This window comes from Sturnus vulgaris, chromosome 4, assembly GCF_052056855.1.
Source record: "Sturnus vulgaris isolate bStuVul1 chromosome 4, bStuVul1.hap1, whole genome shotgun sequence".
NCBI classification, from domain to species: Eukaryota; Metazoa; Chordata; class Aves; order Passeriformes; family Sturnidae; genus Sturnus; species Sturnus vulgaris.
In genome coordinates this window covers 11,479,403-11,505,824 of record NC_142246.1, presented here as the reverse complement: position 1 = coordinate 11,505,824, position 26,422 = coordinate 11,479,403, and the positions used below count along the sequence as shown (strand labels likewise).

At 39.1% G+C, this 26,422-nt stretch overlaps 2 protein-coding genes across 2 annotated transcripts; both read left to right on the top strand.

The window, feature by feature from the left end:
- Window positions 1–979: 979 nt before the first annotated feature.
- LOC106865250 (uncharacterized) lies at window positions 980–14,016 on the top strand. The gene is made up of 6 exons (XM_088164397.1): window positions 980–1,031; window positions 1,943–2,068; window positions 6,258–6,581; window positions 7,945–8,058; window positions 8,903–9,036; window positions 11,865–14,016. Exons 1-6 carry the CDS (start codon window positions 980–982, stop codon window positions 12,042–12,044), a joined length of 930 nt encoding a protein of 309 aa, XP_088020523.1. The 3' UTR covers window positions 12,045–14,016.
- Window positions 14,017–21,125: 7,109 nt separating this feature from the next.
- Window positions 21,126–25,867, top strand: S100P (S100 calcium binding protein P). The gene is made up of 2 exons (XM_014895325.2): window positions 21,126–21,263; window positions 25,581–25,867. The coding sequence occupies exons 1-2, from the start codon at window positions 21,126–21,128 to the stop codon at window positions 25,728–25,730; spliced, it is 288 nt and encodes a 95-aa protein (XP_014750811.1). The 3' UTR covers window positions 25,731–25,867.
- The last annotated feature ends 555 nt before the right edge of the window (window positions 25,868–26,422 follow it).

The window sequence follows — 26,422 nt, the reverse complement described above, 5'->3', positions numbered from 1 at the left end:
AATGTTCTGATAGCAGCAAGTCAAAGTTAACTATGGAGTACTGTTTGCAGAGGTTAAACTGGCAGTGAGGGCAAATTCTAAGCAGATCTTCCCAAGAGCTAGTATGGATTTTTGTCAAAAATAAAAGCTGCATTTTTTTTATTTTTGTTCTTAGCTCTAGACATCATGGATGTGTAGAGACTTACTCTGTTCTCATGCTTTTGAGCATCTCTACTTGTTTGCCTTTTTCACCAGGAAAATGCCCATAGCTGAGATGAGAATCAAGTCAGTCACTTTACTGCAGTAGCAATTATGCTTGGTGCAACACTGTACAAAGCTGTATTTCATTTCTGATGAGTGAAAACTAAAACTGAAAGAGGAAATAGAGATGTTTAAAGGAGAACAGGTACATTTTCAGCCAGTTAATATTCCCAGATCTAGAATAATGTAAAAACAACATTTTACTGTGGTAAATGTTCTCATTTACTTTGGCTGTTTAGCAGTAATTTTCTCCACATGGAGACATAGTTCAAGAACAAAGGAAGGAGAGTGAAAAAGGCCCTTCCAGAACACCTATTGGGAAATAGTTATACTGAAGACCTGTGCTGGTGGTCAGCTTTTCTGTGCACACAGCCTGGTTTTCATCTCATTGAATTCTCTGCAGAAACTGTCACGTGCAGTTATTGGATGAAGGATGATTGTTTCGTATTTTCTGATGTTTATTTTTCATCCTTGGATATAAATATTCAGTGCTGTGCCAATCAAACCTGTCCTACTGCAGTGAAAGCCATTTTCCTGCAACATTAAGCCAGAAGGGGAAGCACATAGAAACAGCTACTGTGATGCAGTAAAGCATGATGGCAGCTGGTTTTCATTTTGTTTTGTGTATGTATTTGGGAAATTTAATGTGTTCAACTAGGTCATTTTCCTTGCTTCTACATCTTCCTTCATTCCCTGCTTGGTTATGCTGTGGAATATAATGTATGGGTTACACAGGGATATGATTGTAATTCATATTTTTGTGGCTGGAGTGTTTGCTAATACTAGTGATGGTAACAGCAAGTCTTGTTGATAGATCATAAAAATTGAACGTCAGTGAGCAATTGCATGGTCATTCCTGGCCAAGCAGCAAAGGATCCTACAGCTGCTACCTCTGGGCACTGCTTTCCCAGGTGGCAGATGGAACTAGGCTTACAAAAACCTTCTTATACAGGGTAATATAAGCAGGAATACCTCATTACCAGCTGATTTATCTGTTTGAGGGAATTTCTGTTTTGATTAGTGGAAGCTTTCTGATTTAAAGGAAAAAAATAACATAAAAAGGAATATTTTATCTGGAGTTATTTCAGTGCAATTGGCCATCAGGGAATAATTTGCCGGAGTCAAATCTTGTATGGCACCGGAGGCATCCCAGACTGTGGTCTGTAAAAAGCATGGCATTCCTGCTAGAAGAAGATGTCATTCCATATTTTGTATGTTCTTTTTCCTGAGAAATCTCAGCCTAAGCAAATGGAAGCCTGCAGGCATTCAAATCTCAGTAGAGGGACCTGTTTACTAATGATCCTTTTTCTTCCCTCACATATATAAATCTAGTGAGGAGGAATACTGCAGTGCTACATAAAAAATTGATAGAAATCAAGCCACTCAAATACTGCTTCAAACCACACATCAGACAGGACCTGCAAAGAAAGAAAGTTGATATGATGTTATAACCAGAGGACAAAGTCACATGTGTGCAGCATATTTGTGCTATGGTAAGCCTTGGTGTTAGTTTCAGTTCCACACACATTCTCCTCAATTTTGCTATCTATTAATAAATTTTCCCGGCTGACAGTTATGCCTTTAAAAAGCTGCTGTCCCATTAATACATGTATTACAAGCTCTCAAACAAGTCTGACATATGGGTAAGAAGAAGGAAGAGGATTTACATCATCTGTTTAAAAGTTTTTCAGGTAATTTTCAGTATGCCTCAATTGGTGCTCTTTGAAAGTGACAGAAAAGTGTTTGGAAGAGAGATCTGTGGACAGTGTTTGGAAGAGACTGACTGGCTGCACTGAGCAGCTGCTCTGCAATCATCTCCAGCACACAGGTGAGTAAGTTTACACATTTAGAGAATCCAAATTCAGCAGTGCAGTTTCCAAGATTAAATATGATTGAGTTGCAGAAAGCTCCCATTAGTATTTCTTTCTTTGTAGATGCTTTCCTGACCCAAATAGTTATTTTGTGTGCTACACTTCTCCTGGCAGCAAAGGTCACTTAAGAAATTTTTACACCATATTTTTCCACCCACTCAGTAGTGCTGTGATGAGAATTTATGGGGTTGTGTTGTAAAATGATACAGAGAAGTTACTGGGCTAAAAATAAATCTTTCATCCAGCCCCTTTTTTGTGTGCTAGTTCATTTCATCTCTGATAGTAGATGCTTTGGACTAGAACCAAAGTATTTCTTAAGTAAATACAAGCTGCTATCAGCATTATGGAAAAAGCTTCACCTAGTTTCTAGACAAATTATTCTGCATGTTGGAGCTGCCAGCTGCACAACTCAACACTAAAATCACAAATGCAGTTATTGAAATGCAAAATAAAATATTTTTTCCTTTGGATCTACACATGCATCTTTGTGTATGTAAAGTTTTAATGCAATCTACATCTTTTATCAGTATTACTGAAGCATTAGTGTGAGCAGAATTATTACATAATGAAATAATATCCTTAAATATTAATTATTTGCTTTAATAGATCCTTTTATTCATTTGAATGTAAAGGTATTTGTTATGTCCTCAGTAGTTCTAAAAGGTGATAAACAAGTCAGCTGGATACCATCAGAAATGGGGCTAGCCTGCAGAACTTTGTGACATTTATCTTTGGTATCTTCTTCTTTTTAATTTTACATGCAATCTAAATAACACTGAAACTGATACAGAGAAGTAGATGAACTTGTGCACTGTGCTTTTGTTGCTGATAACTGGAAAGGAACAATGCCTTAGGTTCTAAATGTTACTGTGTCATCGTTACAAAATGTTGTTCAATTGTTTCTGGACACCTGCCCAGTGCTGCTAAAACCTGATGTTAGTGCTAGGAAATTAGTGGCTGACAGATTCTTGATCAAGTTCTTAATGCAACTGATTGATATTCTTAGCATGTTCTATTTGATTTCTTTTTCTATCTTTTTTTTTTTTTTTTAATTCTGTCATTGCAATTTTGCTGTTAACCAACTGAACATGTTTGTGTGACAATTTTTCTGGCCTGGTAACTTTGCATTTGAAACATGGAATAAGATGGATAAGTTAAGAAACAAATACAATATTTTGTGTGGGGAATGTCTCTGGCCAGGCCATACAAGTGTTTCTGGGCTGGACCCAAAAATCAGTGCTGGAGAATATTATGCAGCATACAGTTACCTACATTTGCAGAAATATTTTTAATAATTGGTGGCAAATAAGTTTTACCTTTAACTCGATGAGGGAAGTGAAGATCATTTTCTTGTAACCCATGCTTATAATCTTCCTGAAATAAGCTTTAGTTAATGTACATGGCACTGGTATTGCATTGATGCAGCTGCACCCATAGAGGTGGTGATTGATGCATTGCATGCACAGCATAATGTCCCCACTGGTGTTGCAGGATGCTGGGGCCACTTTGAGTGTGATCATGGAGCTCAGCCTCCCTCTACTGCTCCTGCCAGTGGAGTTCTGCTGCTGTGAAGGCAAAATCACAGAAGCACTTCTCATAGGAGGGAAGAATTTAGGCAGCATTTCAGCAAGGAGGCAATGAAATGTATGATAAAGAAAGATTGGAGCAATACTTGACTTCAGTGTAACCATGTGCAATCATTGTCTCAGGCTTTGGATAAGATTAATCTGCTTGGTTGGAAGAGGCTGCTGACAAACACGTGCACAGCAGCTGAAGAAACCTCACCTTTATAAAAGTGCTTTTAAATGAAGAATTTTAGAAGGACAATGGCAAATGCTTCCACGAAACCACATAAGAAAAACCAGTTCTTTATGTCATACCAGACATAAACTAGGTTGAACAGCAACCAGTTACAAAACCGTTTAAATTTTAAAGAAGAAATTATTTCATTTCAAATAGGATGTTCTGAAACAGCAGTTTCAGAGAGTGTAGGGAAAAATTGGGTGGTGTTTACGTTGTATCATTGTCACCACATGAGGGAAGAGGAAGTTAAGCTGCGAATTTGACATCCTTTCATTTGATGTTTTGCTGATATTCAACCAAGGCAGCCTGATACAAACACTAATAATTCTGCATGATGATCATAATTTCAATGAAACTTCTTTTAACAGTGTGTTTTGGCAGCGTAGGTAAGTGTTGCTCTTTTTTTGGTTTTGTTTTGGTTTGTTTTTTGGTTTTAGTTAGTTGCCTGTAATTCTTGAGTTGGATTTTAAAAAAAACAAAACAACTTATGGTATATCCACCTCAAATACTCATGTGAGAAAAGGAGAATATTAACTATTTTTTCATAATGCTTGAAAGCAAGATTAAAAAGCATGAGAAATCCAAAAGCATTTTCACAAAGAAATTGTTGCAGGCAAAGTGTAGAGGAACAAATTGAATGCTTCAACACCCAAAAGGATGTTAGGTTAATCTATGCACCACTTTTTTAGGACTTCTGACTTGAATATTTATTATGACAAATATTGAATGTAGAATTTTAAAATGTTAAGGAGGATTTATTCTAGGTCACATAGGTACTGAAATACAAAGCAGATAAGGATTCATGATTCTTTTTCAATACAAATTGCAGTGGATAATGCTGAAGGCATTCCACGTGAGTTAAAAAATCAGCAAAAGGATTTTTTTAGTGCTACTTTTCAGAAAAACAGTAAAGTCACAAGATGGAAATGTAGCGCAGTCAACAGCACAACTGTGTTTTAAACAAAAAATCAAATTAACAGAAAAACTGAAATTAGTAATTAATTCTTTAACTTGAGCAGCTTCTAGGCTGTCATTTACACACTACATCAATTATTTCCTTTATTTTTTCTGCTGCTTATATTACCCCTATACTGTCCATATTATTCTCTACAAGGTTTTAAGTGTTGCCTTGTAAAGATGGCGGTACTTGACTCTTTTACATATGATAAATGTGTGGCTTTTTCTATGGACAAAATAGAAAAATTTATTTGCATATTTTTCATAAAACTGATCAGATGCCATTTTAGGGTGAGATATGAAAAAAATTGCCTAATTAGTTATGTCTTGCTGTGAAATGTGCCTGAGTGATAAATAGGATAAAATTTAGAAGAAAATCATGTAGTTTACTTCTCTTATTAGTTCTTCACTTTAACGCTATAAATGATAGAAAAAAAGGAAATTATAATTCTTCATACAGCCTATGAAACTGTCTCAACAGTCATGGGAATATATTTTATAGGATTAGAACTTTCGTAATGAGCATCAATGTCATTAGAATGTAAAAAGAGTTATCTGATCCCACACAGTTGTTTTACTTTAGAAGAAAATATTTTGTACATATATTGCACAATGTCTCATGTATCACTCACTTTGCTTGCTGACAGTGAGAGAAAAACGTATTGAAAGCAGGAAGGAAGAAGAAGTTTGATTTCTTCTGATACTGTCCAAATCAGCCTTTTCTTAAAAGCCAGACAAGAGACCCAATGAGAGAGCATGGGTCTGTGTGGCTTCTCTTATTAAATGAAGGAGGTGAATTTGATGTTATAAACTACTTGGCAGCAAGTACTTGATGGAAGAAGTTGAAACTGAATGAAAAAGCCCATCTCTAAAATGCTGAGCACTTGTCATTCATTAGAAGTAGTGCTGGACAAGAACTACATGGGGATAAAAATTGCAGTGTCTTTTATCTTTAACCTTGATGAGTTTTTCACTGTTGACTAATGAATCATTCTGAATTACTCCTTTTGATCATTCTTTATCTGACAGAGAATGTTTAATAAGCTTCAATCTCTTTTTATAAAGCTTTTTCTTGAAAATAAAAATCAGCAAGTATGCAGAAAATCTTAATTTATTGTACCCAAACAATGATGGAGGACTTAAACACATCAGATTAGAAGTTTACTTTAGCCAGAAAAGGATTGCCATTATTCAAGGGAGAAGTGAGTAATAAACTTAAAAATTAATGTCATAATGATTTCACAGCATTAATTGTTATTTTAAATGTTTATTTTAGTATTTAAACACTTCTTTAATGTTTAAATTAACTTTTTAAAATGCAGCTTTAATGACATATCTTTGTTTCTTTACCTTTTATGTCTATGTGTATTTCTCCATTAACTACAGGTTCCAGTAATTCAAGAGTCATCCAAACACCAACAAATATAAATCTATCTGTTGGAGACTACACTGAAATCACCTGCATTTGGGAAAAAGCTATTGAGAGGTATAGAGCAAGCTGGTATTTTGTTAGTAAAGAGAACATCACTAAAAATATATCATCACAACTTTTCTATTCGGCCAACACCACCCATGAAAACAAGGATGTGCTAGTCATCAAATCTGCCAGTGTAAACGACACTGGATTTTACTACTGTGAGATAATTATCGAAATACCTGTCCTTAAGAAACTACTTGGAAATGGGACAACAGTGATTGTTGAAGAGAAAGGTAGGCTGGCAAGAACATGTGTGTGCCATTTCCCTCACCATCATAAAGATTATTGAGTTTGAAGTCAGTTATGCATTTCCTGCTTCTCTCACCTTCCTCTCTCAACACTTTGGATCTCTGGATGAAAGAGACAAACACAAAGGGGGCCTGAACACCTTTAATGACAATTAGCCTAAACTCTCCTCCTTAATATCTCCTATGTAGTGTTTGTTTTCCTCCACAAGGATTTGTTAATAGGAATTATTACCTAAGGTTTACAAAAATGCTGTGCATGAGCTGTGTGTTTCACACGAGACCCAACCACAGCTCCCCCTCACAGGAGCACAGATGTGAGAACTGAGTAAATCTGCTGTGTGGTTACAGGGGGCTGCAGTGACCACATGGTTACTCTGCTCAGTAATCTGTAAACTTTACTAACCATTTCATTATTTTATTACAAGTTCTTAATAAAAAGTGAGAAATAAATCAATACGAATGATAGAGCAGTAGGGGCCTTTATGGATTTGTGTCTATAAAATTGTTTTATATTGTGCTGTGTCTCCCTCTTTTACCAAAGTCATATGCTAACTTTTACAGGGGAGCAATTTAAGGTCCTAATTCGGAATTAAGCATTGAAAAGCATGAATACAATTAGTATTCATACACAGTTAAAATTTTCAGCAATGGGAGTGAGATCTGTTTAACCTTAAATTATTAATACAATATGAGACACCCAGAAGACAATTTTCCTCACTTCTATTATACAACTAACTCAAGACATTATGCACCAGTTCTGGAAGATGCTGATCTTCAGCTCTCTTTATTCTCAAATGCAGAGGGGACTAGCTATGATTAGACCTTCAGCATTATCAAACATCACTCACTTGCTAACTGGTCAAGTCACAGGAAGCCTTTCCAGTCATGCAGTACACTCCAGTTTTGGACAGTGTTTTATCCTATGGGTCAGCTGGTCCAAAAGGAAGCACAAAAATTATCAAATATTTAGAAAATATCAGTGCCAGAGAATCAATGAAGTAGTGTTCCAAATGGTGGGAAATGAACGTAGATTATTTTAAATCTTTAACAGTCTTTAATGTCCTAAAATGAGTTAGGGATTCTGATCTCTTACTTGGTCAAGTACAAGCAGAAAATACTTGTGTTAAATACTGTGAGAAAGGGGAATGACAATCTGCAGGAGCCGTAGGAGGTTCTGACATTACTGTTCATCAGGCATCCATCCCTTAGGAAATGGGAAAGTGACCTTGCACCTGATTCATTCTTGAAATAATTTTTAATATTACTTGCCTTTTTCCTTTCCTGTGATGTTGTTATTTCATTTTATCTTTAACCAGTATATCACTTCATTTTCTATATGCAATTGCAGCAGCTCACCCACTGGAAAGGAGATATTTGGAAGCATGGGGCGTCCTTCTTTTTTTAGTGGCAGCAGGAAGCTTGTATCTTTGCTACAAAAAGAAACAGCTCTCCACCCTATCTGGTGAGTTACAGTATTTCCATTAGCACATAGAAGTTACATGTTTGGTTTGAGATGGCTGGAGAGGGGCATTTAAGAGGGACTTCAGTGTGTAACTTTGCTCGCCTGGTCCTGGTTGGCTGGGGCGTCCGGAGCTGACAGGAGGGATCAGAGGCACAGTTCAGGTGAGTGTTCTTGCAGCCACTTGCTTTCATTATTTATCTTTTAAGGAGAGTCATCGCATAAACTGAAGATCTTGACCTGGCCAAAAGGCATTCAAGAATATCAGTTCTGATAATTTCTTGCTGATTTCTGACTAAAAAAGTGAGGAGCTAGAACTTAGCTCTGCATTGCAGTCTCTTACTCCTGGTAGAGACAACTAGAAGTGAGATCTGAAAGACTCAACCTTGAACACATAGTTCTGTTTTTTTCAAGCTGTCGTTTCTTTTCAAGTAATTATTAATTTGGGTTGGTAAGGAGTTTTGGAGGGCAGTTTTGTTTGTTCATTTGGTTTTTTTGTTGTTGGGTTTGGGTGTTTTTTCAAAATCTAGAACTTTAAAGGTGGAAGGAGTCATAGGAAAATAATAGTGAATGACAAGGGTGCAAGACAAATATAAATGTAGGGCAGCTGTGGGCAGAGGGCTCAGATCAGTGAGATTATTTAAGGCAGCCTCTTCAGTAATTGTTTGGGTTGTTTTCAGCTTATTTCATTTGCAGCCTGAATACCACTTTAGTGTCTGTCATCAAACGAGTTGTACAAGAGCTCTGCACTCTTCATTTCAATACTTATTGAGCTCTGGTAGAGTACAGGTGTGACTCTGGAAATGGACAGTAAGCAAGCACTGACTGGAACTTGGGTTTTGCTAAGGTGCTGCACAGCTTCCTGTGCTGACAGGACAGCATGAGCAGGAGCAGATGCTCGAGATGGAAGAGCTTCACGGGAGAAACGAATCCACCAGGGAAGCAGCTGAGGAAAACTCAACATGTAATTCTGTAGAATGGGTAAGAGATTTATAAAACGACTCTTGCTATGAGAGGATTTTGAAAGTGGACTGAACAGAAAGCACACAACAACCTGTTCTGTTCCTAGAACAGCATCTTCCTAGACATGGAAAAGATTTATAGCAAAAAAAAACCCACTCAGAAGTACGAGGGATATTTATGTAGCAGCAAAGCATTGAAATCTGTTGTTATATTTAATAACACTCTAAAATTGTCTGGAGAAGAGGGCCGCAAAAAGCAGAGAATATCAATATCGAGACTGAGTGAAAGAAAGAAGCATAGGAGATGTAAAAATTGACAGTTAAGTCCCTTTATGTGTAATTGTGTACCAAGCTCAAGGGGCTTGGATCAGCTTCAGCTCATAGAGCCATGAGAGCAGGCAACAATTGCTGAGAGCAAGTAGCAGACTTCCAGCAAGCTCCTTTTTCCACACAATTATTCATCTTTTAATTACATTAAAACATAAAGTATGCAAGGGCAAGAAGGCCAAATTTAACCCATAAATAGGCAGGAAACAGCACAGTTTCCATTGCAGTCAGCTGGACAGGCTTGGGCAAGTCACACAGAAGTGATAGAAAATTCTCAAGCCTGTGGCCACAACTGCAGTTACTGAGTTTACAGATTCTCAGGTTCTCCTGTAAGAGAACCTGGCTGCAGCCTTGATTTGGTCACATTGGTGCTGTGATCATGTGAGAAGAAAATATCAGTATACGTGTAGTAGAGCAGTAATATCTACCTTTGATTGAGTCATTGCTCTAAGAAAAAGAAAATACCTGGGAAAATTCATTCCCTGTAAGCAGATTGGCACTGAAGCTATGAGACTTGCTTTTACTGGTGATATCACAGTAGACAATTATAATACAAGGCATAATATGGTCTGGTTATAGTAATAAAATATTCTAATTACTAGCTATGAAGGGATTACTCTTCTTCTTGTTAATATTTAATGAAGATGTAGGAAAACGAGATTGAGAATGAGAAAACAAGCATCCTAGGGGGTGCTGAGTGAAAAGTTCATTAGTAGCCAGCTACTGCACAGGATTTGCGTGGACTAAAACTACTCCAGAGGATGTGCAAATGCAATTGTAATCTTTTGCAGCTGCTTTGTAATTTAGTAGCTACCAGCCACAGTTACGTGTCATGACATAGGTTCAGTATTTTCCCTCATGTAACAGACCTTTATGCTATTTTAGTAAAAGCAGAAAGAGTGATTTCATAGTGGCATTTTTTTAAATGTTCAAGCATAATAGGATGTTATAAATCATTCAAGAGATCCAGTAGGTTAGTAAAGCCAGTACATACAATGTGTATGGACACCACATTTCAAACAAATTAAGCTAGTAGTGATGAGCAAATATTACGGTGTCTCTGGAATTGCACTTACTGACTTTCAAATATACTGCAGGTATAATCATCTTAATTTAAAGTTGATTCTGGTTGTGAAAAATCTCTACTTACTTGGGAAAAACTAGCCTCACACTGTTTTTTAATATAACTTACATTTTTCTTTTTAAATTTGGAAATTTGGTGAATATTTTGGGTAGGTTTAGGCATCATTTCTAGAACAGTGAACATGAAGGTTCTATCTGCCTCTGCAAAGCTATTTACAGTCTCATGCTTTTTTTTGCAATCCTTGGTGTTGAAAAAGCAATCCTGTAACACAGGAATTTAATCAAGCCATGGGTTTTGTTTTCACCTGTATTATATGTCTCAACAATACTGAGCAATTAGGTCAGGGAACAACACATAGCTGCAAGTACCCAAGGTAACTTAACCTGGGAGTGAACATCCTCGTGGCAAAGCTGGCTCCTGGAGCTGTGCTTTTAGGATGTAGCACTTGTCTCTGTCTCTGGAGAATCATCCCATGTTTCCTCAGCTGAGATGCTCAGGGAGTCTTTCCCAGACAGTTCTGCCAGCTGCAAGGGAATTTGGCCTTTGAGGGAATTCCCAGGGCAGTTAATGATTTTTCCATCAAGTTCTGCAGGTTCCAGCCAAAATCTAAGCACTTGTAGCATTAATACAAACTTCCAGCTCATAGTAGCATGATTAATTCTCACTCTTGATTGTGGGGTTCTGGTTGTTCAAAAAGCACAGAATTGTGATCCAGATTAATTGGCTATCCCTGCCATGCCTCCTGCTTGACATTAGTCTGGCAGGTACCTCTCTGTGCTGACCATGGCTCATCAGAACACAGACAGCAAACCCCCCATAGCAGAGTGTGAAGATGAAAAGCTACTTCTTCATGACTTCCACCCATTTATTCATTTATGCCATCTCAGCTTGAGAATTTGATTTCATATGTCTGTGGGAACATTTCTTTATTATGAGATCTTTAATTCTCATGTTTTGCTAATGGACTTACCTATGTATGTTTAGGAATTGGATGACTTTTGCACTGCCCAGAAGAGTATCTGAATACCACAGCAGAGTGCTAGTTTAGTGCATCAAAGAGCATTCATCCAGAGGGAAGTGTATGATGAGGTTTTTTGGAAATATCAGAGTTAAAAGATTAACAGAGTTAAAAGGGGATAAAAATGTTTTCCATTTCAGATTTAATAGAATCTGATCTACACTGGAATTTGACATTTTCAGTATTCTAAAAAAATATTTTATGCCTGCTGCCTAATTAACTAATAGAATTTAATCTGAACATAGGAAGGCTTTGCCTTTCAACATTAGTATGGAGACATCCTTTTCCTCTATAATTGTGACTTCATGGCCTGTGTTTCTTTGTGTTTCCTGGGGCTGTGCTGTGTCATAGGTAAAAGTTCATTTTACATCTACTTTATGGGTAAAAGTCTTGACTGGCATTTTCTTTGCTTTTTAAGGCTGTGTCTACGCTTTATGAATCACCTGAAATTTTTTGCAATGAATCAAGAGGAAAAGATGACAAATCCACTGCGACTATTGTATCCAATGGAGCAGATGAGCAAATTCCACAAACTAGGGCAGCTGAAAAGTCTAGAATGAGACAAGAATCTGTCATCTACTCTTACATTCAGAACTAAACAAAATATGGCTAAATAACTGTGAAACTGAAAAATATGATAATTTGCTGCTGCAAGATGGATTACGTGTTTCCTGTCAAAAGCTTGTCAGTGGGAAAATATACAAGAAAAACAGTTAATTCTAAGCAGTTTTTGAATGTTTTGTCACTAACAAAACATTCTAAGGAGTCTCTGAATTTGGAGGATAATATCATTTAGAGGACTGTCTTCAGCTCTTCCTCTGGTATCCAGAAGCACTGTGTTATCATGCTTTGAAAAATACTTCTGGACTGAAGAACATTCTCCAACAAGAGCGTTTCTTCAGGAAGCCCATGTATGAATAGGAGACGGTAGAGGAAAAAATGCGTGGAGTCTGAGCTCTGAAGCTGTCATCAGTGCTGACCACATTATAGAGAGTGATACGCCAGAAAGGATTATACTCCTGTGGAAGGGGGCTGTTAGTGTTAATTCATTCACAGATCAGGAAAAGTCTTCCAGAGAAAGAAGCCTCCTACGCACAATGAAATACTAGGTTTAAATGAAGATATATATCTATATAGTGAGAGAGAGAGAGAGAGAGAGAGAGAGAATATATAATTATTGTCTAACTGGTTGAGGAGGGCTGCTTGGAGGAAACAGGGGTGGCAATACTTGTTCCACTTTTGCCAGCCTTAAAACTTTTCAAAAGATCACCAAAGAAAACCAAAGTTGAAAAAATTAAGGAGAACCCGGCTTCCAAGGTCAGAACACAGATGAAAAGTTTTGACAGCAAAGCTAACTAATGGCAGTTGTGCAAGGGCTACTGAATGCTAAGAGTGGATGTCTGAAATGTGAATGTGTTTATGTACCAGGGTTATGTCATCTTCTGTTAATGTTTTTTTTCAAAGCTTACCTGCCATCAGTGCAGGTAGAAACAACTTCACTGCTCAAGATTTTTGTCCAGCTTGTATCTGGGCAGTGCAATAGACACAAACCAGCTTTCCCAGGGCCCTTAAAAACTGTGTAATCTAAATTGACTGACTTGCTACTAAATACTGTTAATTAAATCTTTGTGGCCACACAGCACAGCTCGTGGTGTGGCTCCGTCTATGCTGTTCTGACTGCAGTTCACAAAGCTACCTCTCAAATTTCTGTAACTCAGCTGTGTCTCACTCTGTGCTGTGGATCCTCTTTCCTGGGTTGTTCTGTAACCTGCCCTGAATTCCCTACTGCAATAAATATGCTGCTGTCTGAACTAGACTGTAGTCATTGCTCTGTGATTATGTCTTGTATGAGAGAAACTGTTATGTCTCATCATATTTATGTGTAAATTGAATAAAGCAAAATAATTTTTTTTTCTACTTGAAGTTCAGGTATTTTAAATCCTGGTGGGCTTTTCCTGAAACGCACTATTACAAAACATTTCCTTTACTGCATGGTGAAACTCTGTCATGTTCTATATTCTTTTAAGGATTAGAGATGGGGCTGCTCTAGATTTCCCCAAGCCCTGTAACTTTGTTTGCTACACAAGAAAGTCATAATCTGTAAAATGGTGATCTTCAGCCCTAGTCCCTGTTCAAGGAAGCTCTCAGTTATGCGTCAGAGTTGTAAGTGGGTGCAGAAAAATTTTGGTCTTTCTATATATTGCTGCTTATTTCTCTGTTTAATCACAATGAGATGTACAGTGTTCAGGAAAATGTTAAAGAAAACCACAGCTTAATAATCTCCAAATCCTATTTTCATTACATTTTGATTTAATGTGGCTCCTATCAGCAAAGAATGCTGCCACATTAACAGCTGCTCACATTTTGTATGTTAACATGGTTATTTCCAACATCTGGCAGTAGAAGACTACTTCCAATTTATCATGACTATTTTTATCTGTGGCTGACAGTGGTGGCTGTGAGCCAGCAGAGTATTTTTAGACCTCTAGCTTTTGACACCTCTGCCTCAAATTTATTATCTTCTCTGCTTCTGTGCCACTTGGGAAGCAATAAATCCTTCTGTGTTTTAATTCTTCTTGGCTGTTTTGTTAGCTTTAAAACAAAAGAGCGCTCTGTAATTAACCTCAGGTCATGTTCTAGCATGCAATATGGTCTCAGTTTTAATTGTCTGTTTAACTGATGAGTATATAATGAAGATATCTGTCTAATAATAGAACTTGAAGAGAGTCCTGGGCCCTTGCTTTTAGCCATTTTATTGGTTATTCCCTTTTGAACAAGCTGCTGAAAAATGATGGTTTCACTCCGTTTAATTTGATGTCCGAAGTCCTGTGTTAAGCACAGGCTAAAACACGCGGATTTAGGAGCGAGTATGGCACAACTAATTCACAAGTCTGGCATGTGCTCTGTGCTTTTAATGCCCCACCAATGTACTTGGCTTAGTCATAGTCCTACAAATGAGGCTCCCTCTCTGTTTCTGTCACGCTCCTGACCCTGGTTTGAAGAGCTAGTACAGTCACCTTGAGCCTGAACTCTCTCCCCAATCCATTGCAAAACCATGCAAGGATCTTATTTACTCTACCTGGCACTAAGGTAGCTATTCTTAGTGACTGAGTATGATCTGGTTTGACCTGAATATTTTCCTTCAAGCCCTGGACTGGGATTCTTTCCTCCCATAGTATCCATGGAAGAAGATTGTGGAGCAGGCATTCCCAGCCCCATTACACCAAGGACCCTCAGTGGCAGGCAGGATGATGAGGTGTCCCAATGAATGTATTTGCAGAACAGCCCTGTCTGTGGTTCTGTGACTGATGTTCTGTGCCTGATAATGGGGCTGTCAGAACAGCAACGATGTTGTGGATTAACCCTGTCTGGTAACTGAGCTCTGCACAGCCACCCACTCACTCCTGTCTCCCCTGGGAGGCTGCAATGAGGGCAGTTGTAAAGGGCTTTTTATTATCATTGTTTTTACTAAGTACTCTTCTGTCAATACTTTGTAAACAGGAAATTGCAAATACCACTGACAAACAAATATGCAGATGAAAAGAACGTGAAGCAATTTCTCTAACCAAAAGAAAGGTGATTGTGTCTCAATGTTTCTTGTTTTCTACATAATGTGAAATGCTGAGATGGGAGGAAGGATTTTTATCAACATTCAAATAAAATGGCTTTGGCTAAGTTGCTGTGATCTGGTGCTGCATGCTTGTGAATTTTTTTGGCTGAGATAATGTGACAAAAATTAGTTCCATGTCTTTTTTTCCAGAGCAGAGTCCGTTGGCAGGGCTTGGCAATATCTTGTAGAGCCAAGGCTGCCCTTCCTAACCTTGTTTCAGGAAGTATTCAACTCCACAGACGTGAAGAAGTATAAGAAGGGTAAGGCAGAGAGGCAACAAGTGCAGCATCTGTGTTAGGTATTATTAATGGACTTAAGACAGCCAGAGATCAGAGATATAACTGAACTTAAGGACCTGTCACGTATATTTGCTCTGAAATGTTGTCTATTCTGTTATCTGCTGATGTCCTTGTCTTGTCCTAAACTTGAATGCCCAGCTCCACAAGCCAGGAGTGTTATATCTGTAAGTTGCCAGGCCTAACACAGTTGCAGTCCATGGTTAGGGCTTCTGATACTCCTGTGGAAATAGATCATGAAAGCAAGTAATAGGTGCTGCTCCCCCGTTAACCTTATAGCTTTTAATTCTGGAGAGAGGGGAAAAAAACATAAACCTCTCTAACAAAGTCAGCAGAAAATGGTCGGGTAGTAGGTTGGAAGACACTCCAAAAATACCTTTTTTTTTTTTCTCAGATAGAAAAACTCTGCTTTTTCAGTTTAGCAGTGGTACAATATTAAAAATTGTCATTTCGAGTTTCTTTTAAAATTGAGACTAAACTTAATCTAATCTGCAGATCTAATCTCAGAAGGGCTGCTATCAAGCAAGAAAGGAAACGGAAAGAGTAGCTACGTTTAATTCAAACCGATTGTCTCTGGGTAGAAAAGTTTGCAACTGCTTTCTCACCCCACCTTCAGATATGCAGTGTGGTAACAGAGTTGTGTGAGTGGTGTCTGGGTGCTGAGCACAGGGACATCAGACAGGTACAACTTGTCCCCAAGACACCATAACCAATATCTTGGCACAGCAGTGGCTACCTTAGGTAAGACACATACCAGGTAGGACGTCTAGACAGGTATAAATACATTCAAAGGATAAATTTTGGCTAAAATAATGCAGCCCCTATATTTCTATTTGTGACCACATTTCTTCAACACAGTAAAGCATCCTCTCTTCTAGGTGAGACTATTCATGGTTGGATTCCCCCTCTTCAAAACAAAGGATTCTCCCACTTCTATGCAGATAAATTTTTTCCTATTTATGGAAAGCCTTCTCTTTTTCTGGGAAGTGAAATCTGAAGTTAAATGATCTGTTACAAAAGCAGGCTCTAGTTCCATTCCCCCCACTGCTTCTAGTATTTCTAAGCCCAGTGTTTCCTGCTCAGTTAGCAGTGCCAGAACAGCTGAAAAAGCCCCACTCCTTATCAGTTGCACTACACTCTGTGATTGTTTTCAGGAAACTGAAAGCAGCCAAGTCTGTAAAATGTGTGTGTGCCTGGGGAACTTCCACTCCATCAATTTGCCTTGTAAATCTTCCTGGTGGCATCTATGGATATCACCTCACTTTACACACAATTCTGGGATAGTAGGTCAGTCCTAGCCATATCCTCTGTGTGCACATAAATTAATATTTCAAAATGAAAAAAAAATGTTTTTTAAGAAGGGGAATGCACAGGCATTTCTTTGATGTATTTCCTGCCTGGACACTCAACATTAAACAACTTTCTCTTAGGGATTCCTTCCTCTCAGAATTTTTTTTTGTACAATGAAGGAAAAACTGTATTGCTTAATTCCTTTTTCCTCTTTGTTTTTCTTTTCCTTTCTCTTTTCTTCTTTTTCTCCTATTTTTTCTGACCATGCCATAGGCCAGCAGATCAGGTTTGGCTGACAGTTGAGTGGGATTTTACGTAAGTGTTAAAGTAGAGAAAAAGACACTTGTGCTGCTGGTGTGAGACTGGCTGAGGAATTATGGCTTTAGAAACTACAGCACTTCTGTGGACACCGTTCAGGTACCTCAGGGTGTGACCTCTTTTTCTGTCATTACAACTAAAAATAAAAAGTATTCTTTGAGAACCTAATGTCAAGAACCTTAAAACTGAAGTATAAAAGAACCCTGCAAAGAATGGCATCCAGGAAATTATTCAAACGAGGAGTGAAAACTAGACAGAAGTATTTACCCTGCAAATACTAATTTATTGGCTGTAAATATATTCATTGATTTTACAGTCTAATGTGGCTATGTCTCATGCACTAATAAATGTGTTTGATTGGAGTCACCATGCAGTGCTGAAAGTGTGTTTGCTGTGGCACAGCTTTGCCAGATGACAGTGTTATTACTCCAGCTCTCAGCTGAGGAAATCACACAGCCAGTTAGCTGACCTTAATCTTGTCCATTTTACCTGCCTTTGAACTTCACTGAAATGGCATGTGGCCTTATTAATTGCATTTTAAAAATACATTTTAAGGATATTCTGAGAAGCAAATGATAACAAAACAATGAACACTGGTCAGTCTATGACTAACAGACCCAATCCAGTGTGTCACTGAACAGCACACTGTGCTTGTACAAACTCCTCTTCTGCCTGTGCCCCACCAGTGCCTGTTTGTCTAATCTTTTTTTTTTTTACTTTCTTTGCAAAGCAATGCAGTAATTGCATCATTTGCTCACTAGATGCAAATAAATTCACCGTGTATTGCAGAAATGAAATTACTTTTAAAAGCTGTTAACCAGACTTACAGAAAATTTTGAGAAGCAGTGGAAAGTAAATGAAGTGTGTTGATACTTGAAATTCAATAGACTATCCAGGACACTGGAAAATTAGGGGAGTTTGATAATTTTATCTCAATGTCGAAAATGAAATGTTTGTTTATTATTCAGATGTTGCTCTCTTGTTAAGAGAAATAAATTGCTTTTCATACTGCTGCCAAGGAACAAGAAAAATAACAACTTCATAATTTCAGATTATGTTTTCTTCCTCCTGTGTTTCTTCCACCCAGATATGTAAGAGATTTGTGGAAATTGTCAAAAAGTCCTCATGTAGCTTCCTACACCTTTAGGAATAAGATAAGCTGTAAGGGATGAAAAGCTCTAGTAGAAGTTTACCATTTCAGCTATCCCATTTCAACTATTCATCTGTCTGTGACACAAATGGACCTTTACAGTAGAGCTGATAAATCTATTTCTTCAGACTTTTCCAAAAGAGACACCCTGCAAAGGGCATGGAATAAAATTTATTCTCTAAGAGAATATCAGCACAGAGTCACACAAATCTCATGTAAGCCTGAATATCTAACCAAATGCCATAAAATTTGGGTACACCTGAATGGGTTTTGAAAATTATGCGTGTGACAATCCACATTTGTATCACATACTTAATTTAAACTTTTAGTCCAAGGTAGAAACAGCAAGACCTAATTCTGTATAAACACTCAGTAAATGCTCATCCAAACAGTTGCCTACATTATTCTTCAAAGAAAGAAACCTGAAAGGAGCAAATAATGAGTATTATTTATATTATAATTGTAATACAAAATTTAAACAAGCCCACAGAAATGGCTTCTCTCACTGGGGAGCTAGACAGATGGGTTGGCATCAAAACACTGCCAGCTCTCCTGTGTGGGCCTTCTATTTGTACTTTGTTTTGGTTTTGCAAACAACTGTAATAGTCTGTGCTGTGTGCATAAAGCTGCTATTTTTAATGACAAACAAATCATAAGAAAATATTTAAACAAAAAAGTGTAAATTGAAAACTCTGAGCATTACTGATGTGTGTGCACATACACGAATACAGATAAAATACACATTAAAAATAAAGAAACCCAACTAGGCAGCAGAACCATGGTGACCTTTCCATTAGTAGAAATTCAAGCTCTGTGGTTTATTCTGTATTTTAGCACTTTTGCAGCCATATCATCAAAAGCTGTGAGTCACCTATGTGTGCAGAGGAAAAGGTGTGTGAAAGCTTTTTCTGCCGTGTTATGAGGCAGAGCTGTGGACACACTGACACATCCTGTTGACTGAAGCTGATCTCCCTCTCTGCCCTTTTGGGAACACTTTTTTCCTTCTGCATAGCTAACACAGATGTTCATGATTCAAAGTCATAAAAATGCATGAAACAAACATTTTAATTTTTAATTTTTTTCCTTTAGACGGAGGAATTGATTTTTCTTTACTAGCCATGTTTAATGTTCATGTTAGAGATACATGTCAGAAAAGGACAAAGAAAAGTTCCTGGCACTTGACACACCAGTGATTGCCACTGTGAGTATGTGTGCAAAGACAAGATCATGTTAATAGCTGACGAAGGCCATTTGTTTTCTCTATTCTTATTTCTTCTTCTAAAGAAGCCCCACCGGTTTCAACATGCATTTCTACATAAAATTTTCAAACTTTACTTAAAACCCTTATCCCTGTAATGCAAATCAGTTGCAACTAAGTCATAAGGTTGAAGTCAGGAACAAATAATTCTCATGAACTGTTTGAATAAAGTATACAGCCTTGGTGCTGCTGTGATTTTTTGGGAAATGCAAAATCATTTATTGGAAAATGTAAGACAGGAAATCATAGGGATTTTGTTTCAGAACAGTTCTAGATTTCAAATACATGAGATATGTAATCTTGCTCTGAGATACTGTTGCTGTTAGAGATTTTGCCTGGGGAGCAGGTGGCTATAAACATTTGGGAGAAAGGAGTTTAATTTTTAAAGTTTTGCTTAATTAAAAACCAATTTTTGCTAACTTGTCTGTAGCATGTTATGAGTTGAAAGTTATCTGCAAGCATCTTCAAGGATGTCCAGAGACATGCAAACTCAGATTTAATTTTGGGAATCCATAGTCGGGGTCTTCTAAAGAGAACACAGCACCCTGGGTCCATCAGCATTATTCATGCACTATGCCCTAGTTTTGATAGGTTCCCCCAAATAATTTGCTCAGTGTGTCCATTTTGCATACTCTAGATGTCCCCCACCTCAAATGAGCTCCTCCAGGTCTGGTGTAGGCACCTGGAGCTGACAGAGAGCAAGCTACCCCGTGCTTGGCCAGAAATGAGAACTTGTTCAAATCTCAGCATGGCTGCAGCTGATGAGCTTCCACCAGCTGGGCTCTCACTGTCCAGGTGCCACCCAGCTCCCAGCTCTGCTCTGTGGAGGAGTGAGTCCAGCCACTGTGGTGTGCAGTGATGGGGGACCTCAGTTTACAAGCAAATCACAAAGTTCATCAGAGGCCATAGAGGGACACAGGACTTAAGAGTGACCTTTTGTTTTCAGTACAGGTAATTTTATTGAGAAATTTGTGCTGCATGAAGTAAATAGCAAGTTATTTTACTGCAGATGAAGATGGATTTTGATACTGGCTGTTTGCTCAAGTGTCAGATTTATTGCTTCAGATATCTCTACCTGAGCAAGTTCCTTGTGGAGCAGCTCTGCAAGGCTCCCTTTGCTGGCCCTGGAGAGATGCTGGTTGATAAGGCTCGTTTGAAGCATCTGCTATGAACTGAGCACAAGCCCAGGAGGACTGTGTTAGCTGTCTGCATGGCAGGTCTCTACTTTTGATCCAGAGAATCCCACCCAAGTGTGTGCTAGTGATTTCTGTGGTTTGTAATGAGGGCAGTGCAAGTCTGCAGCCCCTCACAGTCCCTGACTGTGGAGGTGAGGGAGAGGTGAGAGATGTTCATCTTCCTCCTGAGGAGGCTGATACTGCACCAAAACTGGACTGCCAACCCTCTGCTCCCATAGGGATATCTGAAAGAGCAAATCTTGAGCAAACATCAATAACAAAATCTGATTTTGGTTTGTTAGTCACGCTGTGTACCTTGAAGGAGAGGCTGGTTTCTACCGGTGAGTGACTGGTTGCACCAGTCACACCAGGGCAAGAAATCTTTAGTTTTGAAAAGGTGTTGGCACGGAGGTGTGTACTCCAGATACAGGTGTTTGTTAATGGATAACTGTCCCATGGGTGTGCAGCCACTGATTGGAGGGCACAGATGCATAAAGAAGCCCAGAAGCAGAGCAGGCTCCATCCTCCAAGAGAGCCCTGAGGCTGTGCCTGCTCAGGAGAAAGCCAGGCTCCAGAAGCAACATGTCTCAGCTGGAAACTGCCATGGGAATGACCATTGCTGTCTTTGACCAGTATGCAAGGACTGATGGCAACAGGCAAACCCTCAGCAAAGCAGAACTAAAGACTCTGCTGGAAAAGGAGCTCCCAAATTTCCTTGCGGTAAGAGAAGAGCGTGGCACTGTTTCTGTGTAGCAGGTGGAAGAGCAGCCTGCAGAAGCAGTTTTTAGTACATTTTTAGAGTAGTTACATCCAAAAATATGCAATGGTTTGTAGAAAAATATGAAATTTTAAAAAGGTTTTGCACAAACTGTGTAAAGCTGGTTTTAATATGCAGGGCCATTCCCTGTTGGCTAAATTAATCACTGGAGTTATCACGACAATAGCTTTGAAATAGATTGGCTTTCAACTTCAGAATTCACTTACTTCTGTTTATCCCTGGATTTATCATCTCACTTCATGTTGCAGCTTCTGGGAAGGTAGTTGTGCTGGCAGCAATTGAGGACCTTGATTATAGATGGGAATCTCTCTAAATATTTATACATTTGCCTTCTCAAGGTATTTATACTACATAGTCAGTATGCTCAACAAAATTATGCATAAACCAGAACAACAGATTTTTCTGTTCTGTTTCTTTTTTTCAAACAGAGCAAACTCTTTGGCATTTGTCTTTAATAGCAAAATAACACCTGGGCATATATTGCACAACATAAATTTGTATGTAATCATAAAGTGCATTTCAGTAGGTATTCAAAGTGCTTATTATGCTTTAGTAAAAGCTTTAGCTGACAGGGAGACAAATTCAATTTTTAAAAAAATTTGTTTCCCTTCACTAAAAATCCAGAAAACACATTTAAATACATTGTTCTTTCCACATTGGATAATGTTTCCCTATCTGTACTGTTTTGTTAATGCTCCTAATGGCAAAAGTCTAGATCCTTGTGTGGCTCTTAGTTTTTGTATCCAGCATAGTTTGGTTTTATAACAATTATTTCAGGGCACTGCAGCCAGGGCATTAATACAATCCAGTGTCTTTCCATGGAAGCAATACAAATTAACCATGTGAGATCCATGCCTGCTGGAGTTATGCCTCACAAATTAAAGAGGTGCAATATTCAGGATAAGGATCTGGGTGGCTCAGGGAGGATATATTCCAATGTTCCTGAGAAATCTGTGTAAGGTGAGTGCTCATGACCCAAGAGCATCACAGAAGGGTCCTGCTCCTGAGCCTGGAGCTGTGTGGTACCCACAGCACTTCCATGTGAAGAGAAACTAAACCAACAACAAAGCCACAATTCTACAACAGCGTGGCAATCCCCCGGGCACTCGACATTTGGTCTGAATAAGGCTGGGGAGCCACTGCAGTAGGCAGCTACCAAATGGGAAGATGCTCAGAGGTCTGTCCTGACTCTGTTTGGGGACCTGGCATCACTTTTTCCAATTGTCCACAGCTGCTCTTACTGGCTCTACCTATTTCCTGCAACTGGTGGAAAAACTGGAATTTTCCAGGAAGATAATTAACCAATTGTCCACTTGTATTCCAGTCTCCATGTCCCGTTCCTGCTTTAGCCATTCTAGGAAAAACAAACAAACAATCAAACAAACATATTTTAATATCAATATTTTAAATAAATTTAAACCAATAATGTTCCTTGTTCGTCTTGCCAGACTGATAACTGCAAGAAAAAAACCTGAGAACGTAAGTCTGACTTTAAAAGAGTTCTATCTGCATTTTCTTCCCATTTGTATCCGTATTTTTTCATTTGCAAGGAATTCTAGGGAACAGTATTTTCTAATTACTCGTGAACACTTTTAGCCTTAGAATTGGTTATAGCTGGCATAGATCACAACTGCCTGGAAAGGTCTTGAATCAATCAGGCATAAATATCACAGGACTGCAGGACTGGACTCAATTCTAAAGAGTTACCAAAACACAATTCCCATTTTTGCATCTCAGAAGTACAACTAGTTCATACAGTTCACTAAATAATTTGAAATATTCACTTATAAAATTAAAACAATGTAATTTACAAAGCAAAAATGAATTAAACCTTCCAGACACGTTCATCAGTCAAATATAAGGAAATGGTTCAATTTTCAGTGATTTTAAAAGCTCTGCATTTAAAGTGAAACATTAAATTACAGAATGAGAAATTGTTTTAATTAGATCATGATAAAAAATTGCCTTTAGATTTAAATTTAGGCAGCAATAGTGAACATATTGGTGGACCAATATAAATTGGTGGACATTTTCTAAAAGTTTAAATAATTTCTTTCTAATATTGTATCAGATTTTTTCCTCTTCTACAAAAAATCTACACGTTTCCTAGCTTTAACAGGTCTGTACTGCCATCTCCTGTTTAATGTTAAAATTGCAGCTTCGAAAATCCCTATAGATTATCAGAGCCAAAAATCGTTCCTGTAAGGTTATTTTTTTTTTTTAATATATTTTGGCAAAATTACAAAAAACAAAACAAAGCAAAACAAAAAACCCCACAAACAATAAACAAACAAAAAATCAAACAACCAACAAACAAACAACCAAACACTTTTTAATTTGGTGATGCATTGTTTAACATCAGCCTTGAGATGTAGCGGTTCACAGAATCACAGAATATGCTGAGTTGGAAGGGACTGACAGAGATCATTGAGTCCAACTCCTGGCCCTGCACAGGACATCCCCAAGAGTCACCGTGTGCCTGAGAGCAGTGTCCAAATGCTCCTTGAGCTCTGTCAGGCTGGTGCTGTGACCCCTTCCCTGGGGAGCCTGTTCAGTGCCCAAACACCCTCCGGGAAAAGAACCTTTTCCTGATATCCAACCTAAACCTCCCCTGACACAGCTTCAGGTCATTCCCTGGGGTCCTGTCACTGTCCCCACACAGCAGAGATCAGGGTGTCTGCCCCTCCTGCTCCCCTCACAGGGAAGCTGTAACTGCAGTGAGGTTTCCCCTCAGTCTCCTCCAGGCTGAGCAGACCAAGTGCCCTCAGTGACTCCTCACACAGCTTCCCCTCAAGGCCCTTCACCATCTTCACTGCTCTCCTTTGGACACCCTCTAATAGTCAACCATGTTTCTTACATTGCAGTGCCCCAAACTGCCCCCAGCACTCGAGGTGAGGCTGCCCCAGTGCAGAGCAGAGCAGGACAATCCCCTCCCTGGCCTGGCTGGCCATGCTGTCCCTGATGCTCTCAGGACAGGGCTGGCCCTCCTGGCTGCCAGGGCACTGCTGGCTCATGTTCAGCTTGCCACTGACCAGGACTCCAAGGTCCATTTCTGTGGTGCTGCTTTCCAACATCTCATTCCCCAGTATGTCCATACATCCAGGATTGCCCCATCCCAGGTACAGAATTCCAAACTTTCCCATGTTCTGTTCATATGGTTGGTGATTGCTCAGCCTTTTCATTTTTTGAGGTATCTCCACAGAGCCTCCCTACCTTTGAGGGAGTCAGCAGCTCTCCCCAGTTTTGTATCATCTGCAGACTTGCTCTGTATCCCTTCCAGTCCCATGTCCAAGTCATTTATGAAGATGTTGAGGAGCCACAAGGCTGAGGATGGAGCCCTGTGTAACCCAGTAGTGACAGGTCTGATGTCCCTCCACTCACTATAATCCCTCCATTCCTTTTGTGCTGCACCCATGAGCCAGTTGCTCAGCCATCCCATGATGTGTTTATCCACCTGTGTGCTGGACATTTTGTCCAGAAGGATCTTGTGAGAGACAATATTGAAAGCTTTACTGAAATCCAAAAAGAAGACATCAACTGGCTTCCCTTGACTAGATAAGTGGATTACTTTGTCATAAAAGGAAATCAGGTTTGATAAGCAGGATTTTCCTCTCATGAAGCCATGCTGGCTGTGACTGATGACAGTGTTCAGTCATTCCATCAGAATAATGGCAACTTAGAAGAATTATGACAACTTAGAAAAAGATCTGCTGTGTTAACTCAAGCTCAGCATCCTGCAGGCTTCAGGAGGCACCTTCCCAGCCACCAGCTCTGTGAGCAGCTTCTGCTGGGCCATAAGGCCAGTGGCAGCACTCAAAGCACTTTTGAGGCTGCATATTTTCTGGAGTGGAAGTATTCAATGAAGTTTAAATTTAACATTTGCCCCAGGAAAGCATCTTTTTGCAAAACTACAAACTGCCTGAGCTCCAACTGAGCCTTTCCAGGGGAATGGATGGGGAGCTCATGGCATTTAATTCATTTGGGTAGTGTTCTCAGGGCTTTGTGCTACACAGGTTTAAGGGTGATAAATGCTGTTTAAATGTAGCAAACATGCCTCTCTGTGGCAGTGCATGGCTGCAGCTCTCAGGTGTAATAAACCCAGGAATACATGCTCTTGGTACTCACTGCTGCTGTGCAGACAGTGGGAACACACAGGACCTTACCAAGTGCCCAGAGCCCAACCAAGAATCTTGTTCAGAGAAGTTGCTGCACTGGGGTCGTGCACCTTCTCACCTCAACCTGCTCTTTTTCTTTTGCAGTCTGGGAAGGACAAGAATGCTATTGACAAAGTCTTCAAGAACCTGGATGAAAATGGAGATTCCCAAGTGGACTTCAAAGAATTTGTCATCTTTGTGGCAGCTCTGACTTGCTGCTGTCACAAATATTTTGAGCAGAATGCAGCCAAATAGTTGTCAAACTACTCACATAAGCTGTCTTTGCATGTGCTCCATATGCTAGTGATATGGATCCCTTCACTCCTTCCATGTACTGCCTGAAGTTTGCAAGCATGCTGGACTGTAAAAATAAACCCTACTGAGCTTATTCCCTATCCTGAATGCTAATTTCTTCTCATTTGTGGAACAGCCTGGGTTTAACGACTCCCACTATCTCACACTGAGTAGTTCCTCTCTTTCTCTGGTTTTAAAATTCTTTTCTTAGCTAAAAGGTTCAATATTCTTCCCAGTGCAGAAGCTGCACAAGAAAAAAGGCTGCTGGAGCCATGAATCAGCTGGAGGTTGTTTTTATACATCAGCATCCCTGGGATGCATCCCAAATCCACACATGTCCCAGCACAGCTGTACAGGACAGGCCATTGGCACTCCCTTTGAGCCTGTTTGGTACCCTCAGCTGTGTGGTTGTTGTAGGGCTGCCTTGTAGGTTATTTCTTGGTTAAAACAACAAAACAACTCTAAACACTTTTTCCTGTGTTTTTTCAGCAGGGAGAGTTCTGTGTGCTAATGAGCCACCTCACTCAGATCACACAGATTTATTTTCTATGACATGGTGAGGCTTTTGTACCAATATACTGATATTACTTTAAAATAAATTTAATAGTGTACCATAGGTTTTTTTACCTGAAGCAAAAATGGCAGCAATTGTT

Coding starts and splice junctions, on each gene's coding strand:
- LOC106865250 (XM_088164397.1), top strand. CDS start 980: ATGATTGTAATTCATATTTTTGTGGCTGGAGTGTTTGCTAATACTAGT. Junction 1,032..1,942: donor GTTTGCTAATACTAGTGATG/GTAACAGCAAGT, acceptor GGTAATTTTCAG/TATGCCTCAATTGGTGCTCT. Junction 6,582..7,944: donor AGTGATTGTTGAAGAGAAAG/GTAGGCTGGCAA, acceptor ATGCAATTGCAG/CAGCTCACCCACTGGAAAGG.
- S100P (XM_014895325.2), top strand. CDS start 21,126: ATGTCTCAGCTGGAAACTGCCATGGGAATGACCATTGCTGTCTTTGAC. Junction 21,264..25,580: donor AGCTCCCAAATTTCCTTGCG/GTAAGAGAAGAG, acceptor TTTCTTTTGCAG/TCTGGGAAGGACAAGAATGC.